The sequence below is a fragment of the Cervus elaphus genome, chromosome 15 (assembly GCF_910594005.1).
Source record: "Cervus elaphus chromosome 15, mCerEla1.1, whole genome shotgun sequence".
NCBI classification, from domain to species: domain Eukaryota; kingdom Metazoa; phylum Chordata; class Mammalia; order Artiodactyla; family Cervidae; genus Cervus; species Cervus elaphus.
In genome coordinates, this window is record NC_057829.1 from 49,245,196 (window position 1) to 49,258,015 (window position 12,820).

At 34.9% G+C, this 12,820-nt stretch overlaps 1 protein-coding gene across 1 annotated transcript in view; it reads left to right on the forward strand.

The window, feature by feature from the left end:
* The window catches only part of PCDH15 (protocadherin related 15), a 1,264,171-nt gene that overhangs the window by 1,120,839 nt on the left and 130,512 nt on the right, over window positions 1–12,820 (forward strand). Inside the window, exon 26 of the mRNA XM_043926323.1 lies at window positions 11,413–11,522. Coding sequence (XP_043782258.1) covers window positions 11,413–11,522 — 110 coding nt within the window. The remainder of the gene's footprint in view (window positions 1–11,412; window positions 11,523–12,820) is intronic.

A 12,820-nucleotide genomic window follows, 5' to 3' on the forward strand; every position in this document is an offset into this window, starting at 1 on the left:
TTATATTCAAGTTATATGTGACTCCAAAGGGAATATATAATTTGCCCCATCGTGTAACTGGTACTTACTAGGGCATAAAACAAAAATAAAATGGCCTCTGTCTGGCAATAAATAGAAGAGTTGAAATTTTGTGATCTAATGCTCATTATTATAAAGGTTCTTTTAATCCTAGCTAGGGGAAAACTGAATTTTTATAGTATGTTTGATTCTGATAGAAAGAAGTGTGTTGACACAATTAAGACAAAGGTTAATGAGATATTTTGCCCAGAAGTAAATCTGTTTTAAACCTTTACTAACAAATAGAAGTTTAAATGATTTTAGTGGTGGACATAAGATTTAAATTCCTTCTGAAACTATGCCAGTAGCTTTTTCCTAGTATTAATTATTTTCATCCTGATTGTACAAAAATATGCATAAAATATTTCCTATTTAGACTTTGTAATGAGAAATGGTATTTTTTATAATGTTAAAGCTAAGGGAAAATTAACTGTAGACTTTTTATATTTATGTACTTTATAAGGATCCAGTTATAAATTAATTATGGAAAGTATAAGATTTAGTTCTTACCTCATGTAGTAACAAGATAGATAAGTAAACAGTGTCTATTTCCACAGAAAGAAATTCAGTATATGAAAATGATCACACTATGACAAATGTATGTTATATCAACAAGTTGTATGAAATTTGATCTATAGTAAGTCAACAATAATTGCTTTTTCATTCAAACCACGTGTATTACTTCTCTATTGCACCATAACAATGCTACTATAAATGTAATGAATTAAAACAGACAGAAGTGCATGCAGAACACCAGCTGAGAGCGGACAGGAGTACCTTACCAGTGGAAAAGAATATATAGAACTGTACAAAACTCGAGATGAAGCCCTGAGTCTTTGGAGTGGGAGCATTGAGTCCAAGACCCTAGACTACCAGAGAACTAACCCTCAGTCAGTCAGTTGCTCAGTCGTGTCCTACTCTTTGCGACCCCATGAATCGCAGCACACCAGGCCTCCCTGTCCATCACAAACTCCCGGAGTGTACTCAAACTCATGTCCATCGAGTCAGTGATGCCATTCAGCCATCTCATCGTCTGTCGTCCCCTTCTCTTCCTGCCCCCAATCCCTCCCAGCATCAGGGTCTTTTCCAATGAGTCAACTTTCACATGAGGTGGACAAAGTATTGGAGTTTCAGCTTCAGCATCAGTCCTTCCAATGAACACCCGGGACTGATCTCCTTTAGGATGAACTGGTTGGATCTCCTTGCAGTCCAAGGGACTCTCAAGAAGCTTCTCCAACACTACAGTTCAAAAGCATCAATATTTCAGTGCTCAGCTTTCGTCACAGTCCAACTCTCACATCCATATATGACCACTGGAAAAACCATATCCTTGACTAGATGGACCTTTGTTGGCAAAGTAATGTCTCTGCTTTTTAATATGCTATCTAGATTGGTCATAACTTTCCTTCCAAGGAGTAAGCGTCTTTTAATTTCATGGCTGCAATCACCATCTGCAGTGATTTTGGAGCCCCCAAAAATAAAGCCTGACACTGTTTCCACCCTAGGGAATATCAAATAGTAAGAACTCACACAAAGGAAACCACTTGGATACAGGACCCAGCATCACCCAACCACCAGTAGCACCCTGTGCAGGTGTGTTAAACAACAAACAAAACAAAAATACAACCCAGTCATTAGCAGACAGTATTACCACCTCACTCAGCCTTACCCATCAGAGGAAAAACAAAACAAACAAACAAAACTCAGCACAAATCCCACCCTATAAGAAGTTTACAAAAACTATTGGACCAATCTTAAAGTGAAGTGAAGTAGCTCAGTTGTGTCTGACTGTTTGCAACCCCATGGACTGTAACCTACCAGGCTTCTCCATCCATGGGATTTTCCAGGCAAGGGTACTGAAGTGGATTGCCATTTCCTTCTCCAGGGGATCTTCCTGACCCAGAAATTGACCTTAGGAGGGCAGAAATCAAAAGGAAGAAAGAATTCAATCTTGAAGCCTGGGAAAAGGAGACCTCAAACACAATAAGTTAAAAAAAAAAGATAATAATGAAAAGGCAGCAAAATACTACACAAATGAAGAAACAAACAAGAAACACAGAAGTCCAAATAAATGAAGAGGAAATAGGCAAACTGCCTGATAAAGAATTCAGGATAATGGTAGTAAAGATGAGAAATAAAACAAAATGGAGAAAATACAAGAAACAATTAACAAAGACCTAGAAGAATTAAAGAAAAAACATACAGAGACAAACAACACAATTAATGAAATTAAAAATACTCTAGAAAGAATCAATAGCAGAATATCTGAAGCAGAAGAATGAATCAGTGAGCTGGAAGATAAAATGGTGGAAATAGCTTCTGAAGAGTAGAATAAAGTAAAAAGAATGAAAACAGCTGAGGATAGTCTCAGAGACCTCTGAGACAATATCAAACACCAACATTTGAATTATAGGTTCCCAGAAGAAGAAGAGAAAAAGAAAGGGTATGAGAAAAATTTTGAAGAGATTATAGTTGAAAATTTCCCCAACATGGAAAAGGAAATAATCAAGTCCAAAAAGTACAAAGAGTCCCATACAGAATAAACCCAAGGAGAAAAATACAACAAGACACATACTAATCAAACTAACAAAGACTAAACACGAAGAAAGAATATTAAAAGCCACAAGGGAGAAGCAACAAGTAACATAGAGGGAAACCCCCATACACTTAACAGTTGATCTTTCAGCAGAAACTCTGCAGTCCAGAAGGGAATGGCAGGATATATTTAAAGTACTGAAAGGGAAAAATCTACAACCGAGATTAGTGTACCCAGCAAGGATTCAAAATTGATAGAGAAATAAAAATCTTTTCAGACAAGCAAAAGTTAAGAGAATTCAGTACCACCAAACCAGCTTTACAACAAATGTTAAATGGACTTACATAGTCAAGAAATACAAGAGAAGAAAAAAAGATATACAAAATCAACCCCAAACAATTAAGAAAATGGCAATAGGAGCATATATATCAATAGTTAATTTAAATGTAAACACATTAAATGTGCCAACCAAAAGACACAGATTGGCTGAATGGATATAAAAAACAAGACCCATGTATATGCTGTCTACAAGAAACCCACTCAGACCTAAAGACACATATAGACTGAAAGTGAGAGGATGGAAAAATATATTCCATGCAAATGAGAAACAAAAGAAAGTTGGAGTAGCCATCCTCATATCAGACAAAATAGACCTTAAAATAAAGAACATTACAAGAGATAAGGATGGACACTACATAATGGTCAAGGGATCAAAATCCAAAAGGAAGACACAACAATTGTAAATGTCTATGCACCCAACATAGAGAACCTTGATACATAAGACAAACACTAACAGACATAAAAGGAGAAATTGACAGCAACACAATAATAGTAGGAGACTTTAACACCCCACTCACACCAATGGCAGATCATTAAAACAGAAAATTAATAAGGAAACACAAGCCTTAAATGATACATTAGATGAGGTGGATCTCAATATCTTCAGGACATTCCATCCAAATGCAGAAGAATACACCTTCTTCCCAAGTGCACATGGAACATTCTCCAGGATAGACCACATCTTGGTTCACCAATCAAACCTCAGTAAATTTAAGAAAATGGAAATCATATCAAGCATCTTTTCCATCCACAATGCTATGAGACTAGAGATCATTACAAGAATTAAAAAAAAAAGTAAGAAACAAAAACACATAGAGATTAAACAACACATTTCTAAATAACCAACAAGTTACTGAAGAAATCAAAAGGGAAATCAAAAAAATTCTAGAAATAAATGACAGTGAAAACATGACAACTCAAAACCTATGGGATGCAGCAAAAGGAATTCTAAGAGGGAAGTTTATAGCAATACAATCCTACCTCAAGAAACAAGAAAAACATCGAACAGACAACCTATCTTTACACCTAAAGCAACTGGAAAAAAAAAAGAACAAACAAACAAAAACCAAAATTAGTAGAAGGAAAGAAATCATAAAGATCCAAGCGGAAATAAATGGAAAAGAAATGAAAGAAACAATAGTAAAGATTAATAAAACTAAAAGCTTGTTCTTTGAGAAGATAAACAAAATTGACAAACCTTTAGCCAGACTCATCAAGAAAAAAAGAGTAGAATCAAATCAACAAAATTAGAAATGAAAAAGGAGAGGTTACAACAGATGATACAGAAATACAAAGGATTGTAAGAGACTATTATGAATAACTATATGGCAATAAAATGGATAACCTGGAAGAAATGAACATATTCTTAGAAAAGTTCAATCTTTCAAGACTGAAGCAGGAAGAAACAGAAATTATGAACAACCCAATTACAAGCACTGAAATTGAAGCTGTGATCAAAAATCTCCCAAAAAACAAATGCCCAGGACCAGATGGCTTCACAGGAGAATTCTATCAGACATTTAAAGAAGAGCTAATGCCTATCCTTGTAAAATTCTTTCAAAAAATTGCAGAGGAAGGAACACTTCCAAACTTATTCTACCAGGCCACCACCACCCTGATACCAAAATTAGACAAAGACAACACAAAGAAAGAAACCTACAGGCCAGTATCACTGATGAACATAGATGCAAAAATCCTCAACAAAATGTTAGCAAACAGAATTCAGCAACACATCAAAAAGGTCATATACCATGATCAAGTTGGGTTTATTCCAGGAATGCAAGTATTCTTCAATATATGCAAATCAATCCATGTGATGCACCATATTAACACACTGAAAGATAAAACCATATGATAATCTCAATAGATGCAGAAAAAGCCTTTGACAAAATTCAACACCCATTTATGATTGAAACTCTCCAAAAAATGGGGATAGAAGGAACCTACCTCAACATAGTAAAGGCCATATATGATAAGCCTACAGCAAACATCATTCTCAATGGTGAAAAACCAAAAGCATCCCCACTAAGATCAGGAATAAGACAAGGGTGTCCACTTTCATCACTATTATTCAACATAATTCTGGATGTCCTAGCTCACAGCAATCAGAGAGAAAAAAAAAAAAAAAAAGAAATAAAAGGAATCCACATCAGAAAAGAAGAAATGAGTCTCTCATCGTTTGTAGCTGACATGATACTGTACATAGAAAACCCTAAAGATAGTATCAAAAAATTACAGGAGGTAATCAGTGAATTTAACAAAGTTTCAGGATACAAAATCAGTACACAGAAATCACTTGCATTTCTATATACGAACAATGAAAAATCAGAAAGAAATTAAGGAATCAATCCTATTCACCGTTGCAAAAAAAAAAAAAGAATTAAATATCTAGGAATAAACTTACCTAAGAAGACAAAAGAACTGTACACAGAAAATTATAACACACTAATGAAATAAATCAAAGACAACATAAACAGATGGAGAGAGATTCCATGTTCCTGGGTAGGAAGAATCAATATTGTGAAACTTACTATATTACCAAATGCAGTCTACAGATTCAATGTGATCTCTATTAAATTACCAATGGCATTTTCCACAGAACTAGAGCAAAAAAAAAATCACAGTTCATATGGAAACACAAAAGACCCCAAATAGCCAAAACAGTCATGAGAAAGATGGATGGAGCTGGAGGTATCAACCTTCCTGACTTCAGATTATAGTACAAAGCTACAGTCATCAAGATAGTATGGTACTGGCACAAAAACAGAAATATAGACCAATGGAACAAGATAGAAAGCCCAGAAATAAACCCATACACCTATGGGTACCTTATTGTTGACAAAGGAGGCAAGAATATACAATGGGACAAAGACAGCCTCTTCAATAAATGGTGCTGGGAAAACTGGACAGCTACGAGTAAAAAAATGAAATTAGAACACTTCCTAACACCACACACAAAGATAAACTCAAAATGGATTAAAGACCTAAATGTAAAACCAGAAACTATAAAACTCTTAGAGGAAATGATAGGCAGAACACTCGATGATATAAATCAAAGCAAGATCATCTATGGCCCACCTCCTAGAATAATGGAAATAAAAGTAAACAAGTGGGACCTGATTAAACTTATAAGCTTTTGTACAGCAAAGGAAACTATAAGCAAGGTGAAAAGAAAACCCTCAGAATGGGAGAAAATAGTGTATGAAACAAGTTACAAAGGATTAATTTCCAAAATATACAAGGAGCTCATACAACTCATTGCATATATGCTCATACAACTCCATTGGTACATATGCACAATAGAATATAACTCAGCCATAAAAAGGAATGCATTTGAGTCAGTTCTAATGAGGTGGCTGAACCTAGAACCTATTATACAGAGTGAAGTGAGTCAGAAAGAGAAAGATAAACATCATATTCTAACACATATATGGAATCTAAAAAAAATGGTACTGAAGAATTTATTTACAGGGCAGCAGTGGAGAAACAGACATAGAGAATAGACTTATGAATATGGGGAGAGGGGAGGAAAGGGTGAGATGTATGGAAAGAGTAACGTGGATACTTACATTACCATATGTAAAGTAGATAGCCAATGGTAATTTGCTATATGACTCAGGAAACTCAAACAGGGACTCTGTATCACCTAGAGGGGCGGATGGGGAGTAAGATGGGAGGGAGGTTCAAAACGGAGGGTAACTATGGCTGATTCATGTTGAGATTTGACAGAAAACAAAAAAATTCTGTAAAGCAATTATCCTTCAATAAAAATTTTTTTAAAAAGATTAGAAGTTAGGAAGCTTCATCAAGTTATAGAGTAAGTCAGCTGATTAAGAGGTTCTTAAATGAAATTCAGGTTCATCTTTTTCTATTGAATGTCCACAGTAGAAAAGAAAGGAAAGATTAAGATGGCTTCATCATTCTTTGCTTCCATCCAAGCATGCATTCACTCATGCACTTACTTATGCATGTATTTGTTAACCAACACCTAACTCCTCTGTGGCAGGCCCTGGGCAGAGGTCCCCTATCTTTAGGGAGCTTGCTGGTTCCCATGGTGAACTTCCTATGGTAATTTTCTGCTTTCTCTGTGCTGTGACAATCCCCTCTATAGTGACTGTGTCCCAACCTTCACACTCCTTGGATGGAGTGGCAGTTACCTGCCATGTGCAGAGATTCTACCCAAAGAATGTACATCTCAGCTGGTTGGAGAACTGCCATATGTTCAAGGGAGCTGTTCAACCTCTGTCCAAGCAGAATAGTGATGGGACCTACACCTTGGAAAGCTTGCATTTGTTGACTGTCTCAGTGCAGGAGTCTGAATGTGTACTTACCTACAAGGTGCAGCATGAGACCGAGCCTCCCATCCAGGCCAGCCTCATAGTGTCCACAGCAAGCAGGACATATACAAACCCACTGGGAGCACAGGTCCAGAAAATGCCTGCCTTTACCTTTGTGGCTTTCCTCCTGGGCTTCAAAATGGTATTGGTGATCAGTTTCATAGTCACTTACTTCCACAGGTGGTGGAAACTGTAACAGGTCCTGCATACTCTCTGATATACTGCCTCCCTCCTTGTGCAAGGGGCTCAAGTGGAAAGAAGCTATAAGGACCAGAGATGACTCAAGATGTCCCGCCCTTCACTCTGCTTTCCCCACCTCCATCATGAACACACTGCCTTCCATACACCCTCCTATGTTCCTTCTCTGACCTTTGGAATTGAGTCAAGGATGGACATTGATCACGTTGATCCAGAATGTCTGGGCCCTGAGGCACTGAGCTTCAAATTGACCCTGCCTCCATTCCAAAGAGAATCAAGTAGATAAAGAAAACAGGTTTCCATCGTGCCCCTGATCATGAATACTTAATTTCAGAGCACTTTTTACTTTCATCCAGAGCTTTTGCAAGTGTGACTTCATTTTAACACACATGTATTTTAAATCACTAAGTTGAATAACATTTTTCTATTCTGAAATTTATAATATAAAAATATTCATGTAATTACCTACCATGCTATGTTTGCAGACTGTTAATGTTTTGCTATTATGATCTGTTGTCCCTTTCAAAATTACTGCACTAGATTTGGTATTCATAAAATCAATCACAATTTTATACTTCTACAACATATGTATAAATCCTTAAGCAATATATATTACTAGCATGTTTTAACTTTTATATAAATATTATCATACTATATATAACCTACTGGAACTTTTACTTTTTATACTCAACACAGTTTTTTGTTCTTTGTTTTTTTTGCTTTATTCATGTTCATGTATGTAGCTTCATTTTATTAATTTCCACTTATAAGTTCTACTGTGACAGTATGCCACAATGTATTGATTTTTCTTGTGATGGATATTAAATATTTATGTAATGTTTTGCTAGTAGAATTTGGCACAAATATTTTTATCTTAACTTCTTGGGCACATATGGGGGAGTTCCTCCTAGTCTGGTGTGTCCATAAAGTGGACTGTTGGTATCATTTGGAGCTTTTGTTATACATAAAAAAAGATTTTCAATTCTTGAAAAAAAATGTAATGAATTAAAACAACACACTTAGCATCTTTAAGTTTCTGTAGATCAGGAATGTGTTATCTGTAAGAACCTTTCACATTCTTACACAGGTTTTAGTCAGGATGTTGTCTGGGGCTAGAATATCACTGAGGCTTAACAAGGGAACGGTCCACCTCCAAGTTCATGCTTTTGTTGATTGGATTCAGTTCCACATGGATGTTGGAGTGAGGGTCTCAGTTGCTTGCTGATATTGGTCAGAACTCACCATCTCACATGGCCACTTGCTTCATTAAATCCAGCAAGGGAGGTAGTCAGAGTCTACTAGCAAGAATGAAAGGTTATAATCTTATGTAACATAATTACTGAAGTGACCTCCCATCTTCTTTGCTGTATTCTATTCATTAGAGACAAGTCACAGTCTGACCCTCCAACAAAAAGAAAGGGATACACAAGGGTAGTAGGACTACCAAGGTGGAAGATTATGGAGGATCATAATGTGTTTCCATAGCTCTCTAATTTTAATCCTTTCCAGGTTTAATGATTTCACAGTCACTGAGGTCAACCACAAGCCAATGTGGCAAACAGCCATCAGTCTCAATGTCTGTTTATAATCTAAAATATCATACAAAAGATTTCTATTCATAATCAAATTAGTCCGTCAAAATAATCTTAGTGTCACTTTTCTAAGTGCCTTACTTTTTTGTGCTAGACAACTGTTATTTTAGGTTCAAGGTTACAAAAGTCACCCCTATTTCACTGAAGTGACACTGTGACAATGTCTAGATGAATTGCTTATAAAATAAAATTGTGTTATCTCAGACATAACTTTCTTTAAAAGTGCCTACATAGGTGAATGTATCCTTTTTTTATCTAAACATTTTTTTAATTACTTGGAACTCCTGATTTCAAGGGACTGAAATACTAGATATAAGGAGAAATGCAGGAGAATTTTGTTTTACTAATAGTAACTGAAATGATGAGTTTACCCAGCTTCAAGTATAACAGCATTTAGAATACTAATCAAAGTGTAGTGGATATGTTTTCAACCTTTAGTTATTCCATTTGTGTTGGTATTATTAACAAGAACCTTCTTATAGGGAAAAACATTAAAATTCTAGCCAACAACAAAACTTTTTTTGTGTGTATGTTTTATTGGTTACAGTAACATTCTTGGTCAAGACTTTCATTGAGTTTGCATAAGACATTTGTCACACATGAATATGAGCAATAAACATAAAATGCCCTCATTAGCCAGAGCTGGGTAATGTGTCTATGCATATACCCTGGGGATTTGGTCAGTTCAGTTCAGTCATTCAGTCCTGTCCAACTCTTTGTGACCTCATGGACTGCAGGACACCAGGCCTCCCTGTCCATCACCAACTCCCGGAGCTTTCTCAAATTCATGTCCATTGAGTCAGTCAGTTCTACCCAAAACAGTTAGACTAATAATTAAGGAGATATAGTTATCCAAAACTATACCTGGATGCTATTAAAAAAGAAGACAGAAAATATGCAGAGAAGTAAAATTAAATAAATAAGTGGATAAATTTAATTTTATTAAAATTATACAGATTAGTTCTTATACTTTATCAAGAAATAGTTATTGACCATGCAGTGGAGATGTGGACCTCCATTAGGTGCTATAGTAGTTATCTGTAAGATAGGTCACTTTACATTTAGGTAATTTTAGTCTGTCCAGTATATGGAGTACAGTGGCAAATAGCATAATATTTTGGACAAGATGTTTATGAAGAATTGTATGTAATTAATTTTTCATACTATATTGGTAACTCAGAATTTGTTATAAAAGGCTTCATTAAGTACAATATACAATTGTGTAATGTAATCTAGATTAGAAGAACTCAGAAGATGGTGATAAAAATGAAGGATAAAAGATAAAAGGCCACATGAAAGAGTGACAGTAGGATTTATCTTATCAGTTTGAGAAAAGAGGCTAAATCTTATAGAATTCAGATGGCTTAGATAGATTGACTGGACTATAACAAGATTCAGAACTTTATGTTTAAGAATTTTCTAAATCTGTTGAAGCTGGATGTTATCAGTATCTGTGAATTATAAGAGTGGGATTATTTTCATTGGTTTATGAAGATAAAGTTCTAATAGCCTAGTTGCAGTGACCAATATTGTAAAATAAAATGGAGATTTAGAATATGAGATAGTGTGTTGTTGAAAACATATTTTTAAAATTAAGTATCATGCAAATTACTAACTATGGAATGAATAAAGAACAAGGTCCTACTATATAACACAAAGAACTATATTCCATATCCTGTAATAAATTCTAATGGAGAATAACATGAAAAAGACTATATACATATAATGAGTTACTTTTACGTGTAGCAGAAGTTAACATAACATTGTAAATCAGCTATAGTTCAATAAAATGTTTTAAATAAATAAAATTAAGTATCACTGAATGGGGGCATAATATGGTTAAAGTTCAGTAAAATAAGTGAAGTCAAAAGAAATATTAATTTTATAATGTCATCCATTCAAATATTTTTAGGACAGTTAAAGTTTTATAGTAGAGCAAGGATAAGGACTAGACTAGAAAGAAACTGAAGGTCATTTGCTTAAATATGCTAATATTACCAATGTAAAAGTCATATTTTTCTTCAGCAACTTGAGATAGCAAGTGGTATCTACCTATTGCATTCTATTCAGAAGTTTTTTCAGAGACAAGCAAAATGAATTTTATACAATATTTTGGAGATGCTGAAGCAGTAATGTACAGATGACAAGACATTCTTAATGAAGAACATTTGCATAATTTTGAACACAGTTTGTTAGGCCTAGGGTCTGAATGTAGTATTTTGCTGAAAAGTTCAAAAATAGTACTATTCAAATAATAACAAATACAACATTAACATATTCTACTATTAAATACAAAGCTCCACCATGAGGAAATGGACAATAAAAATAAATTATCTTCTCTTGCACCCTGCAGACCTCCTCCAGTAAGTGAACTTGCAACCAGAGGGACTATGGTGGGTGTAATTTCTGCTGCAGCCATCAATCAGAGCATTGTATACTCCATTGTTGCAGGAAATGAAGAGGGTGAGTATATGTTTAGTCAAATGGCAACCCATTCCAGCATTCTTGTCTAGAGAATTCCATGGACAGAGAAGCCTGGTAAGCTACAGTCCATGGGGTTGCACACAGTTGCACAGAGTTGAGTGACTAACACTTTTCATCATAAAACAATAAACTTAGATTTGGAATAAATTTCAGATTTCATTACTGTTTATGTTTCTAGTAAGATGTGTCTAACTTAAATGTAATTATGTGTTAAATCTGATTAAAAATCCAGTTATATTGACAAAGGTTATTAATTTCCACTAGGGAATACTCAATATCCAGTTCTGAAAGCCTTCACCTCTCCCTGACTTAGGGATATTTAATGACATTTATTCAACATTAATGCATGTGTACTTTCAGCTTTTGATCACAATTGTTGCCTAAAGTAGTCTCTCACCACCGTTCTGTGCCATCTATAACCCTTAACCCATGTCATACCTTAGCTAATCCTGAAGAAATTTTAGGAACAAAAATAACTGTGGATGACCAAAGAGCCACATGCCTCATAAAATTCACGTGCATTTTGTGTGATTCCTCAGTGAAGCAAACATATAATCAACAGTTATAAGTAAAAAAATAGTTTGATTTTGTCTACCAATCACTTTTCACAGAGAACAGATTGACTTGCTAGCCTATAGGAATAAGTTTGTGACTCGGTTTTATATTAGCATTTTGATTCTTTTTTTTTTTCCTATTACCCACAGTTAGTTGTCCTCTGGTTTTCCCTTTTATGAGTTAAATGGCCTGGAATGTTGTAGATGGTTAAAAAAAAAAAAACTAATATACGTTTCATAAACAAATGCATTTCAATATTAAATTAGGAGATGTTAATATTGTAAAGCAGTTTGCAAGGAAATTATGAAAGTTGTTTTCAACTTTTATAAATAAAACCAATTCAGTGACCAACCATTACTAAAAGTTATTGCCCCTAAAGCAAGTGCTAAATATTGTACTTTTCTTATTGACTTTCTTTGTTTCACCTGGGCTGTTATGCCTCCTCCCTAAATATTACTGACTTTCCTTTTGCCTTAAACTTACATCTGACTGAAGCTATGGTTTTCTCAATTTGTTCTTATGACTTTTCTCTGTGATTTTATCTGTTCTCTTCCTTGAATATAGACAGGTGGTTCTACTTATTACCCTCACTCCACCACAATGATTATTTTTACATTCAATTCATTTGCTTGTCAATTTAGTCTACTAAGCCTATTGAGCATTTATCATGCACTCAGTACCTTCCAGAATTAAGGAGAAAGAAGTGAACAAAATAGTGTCTC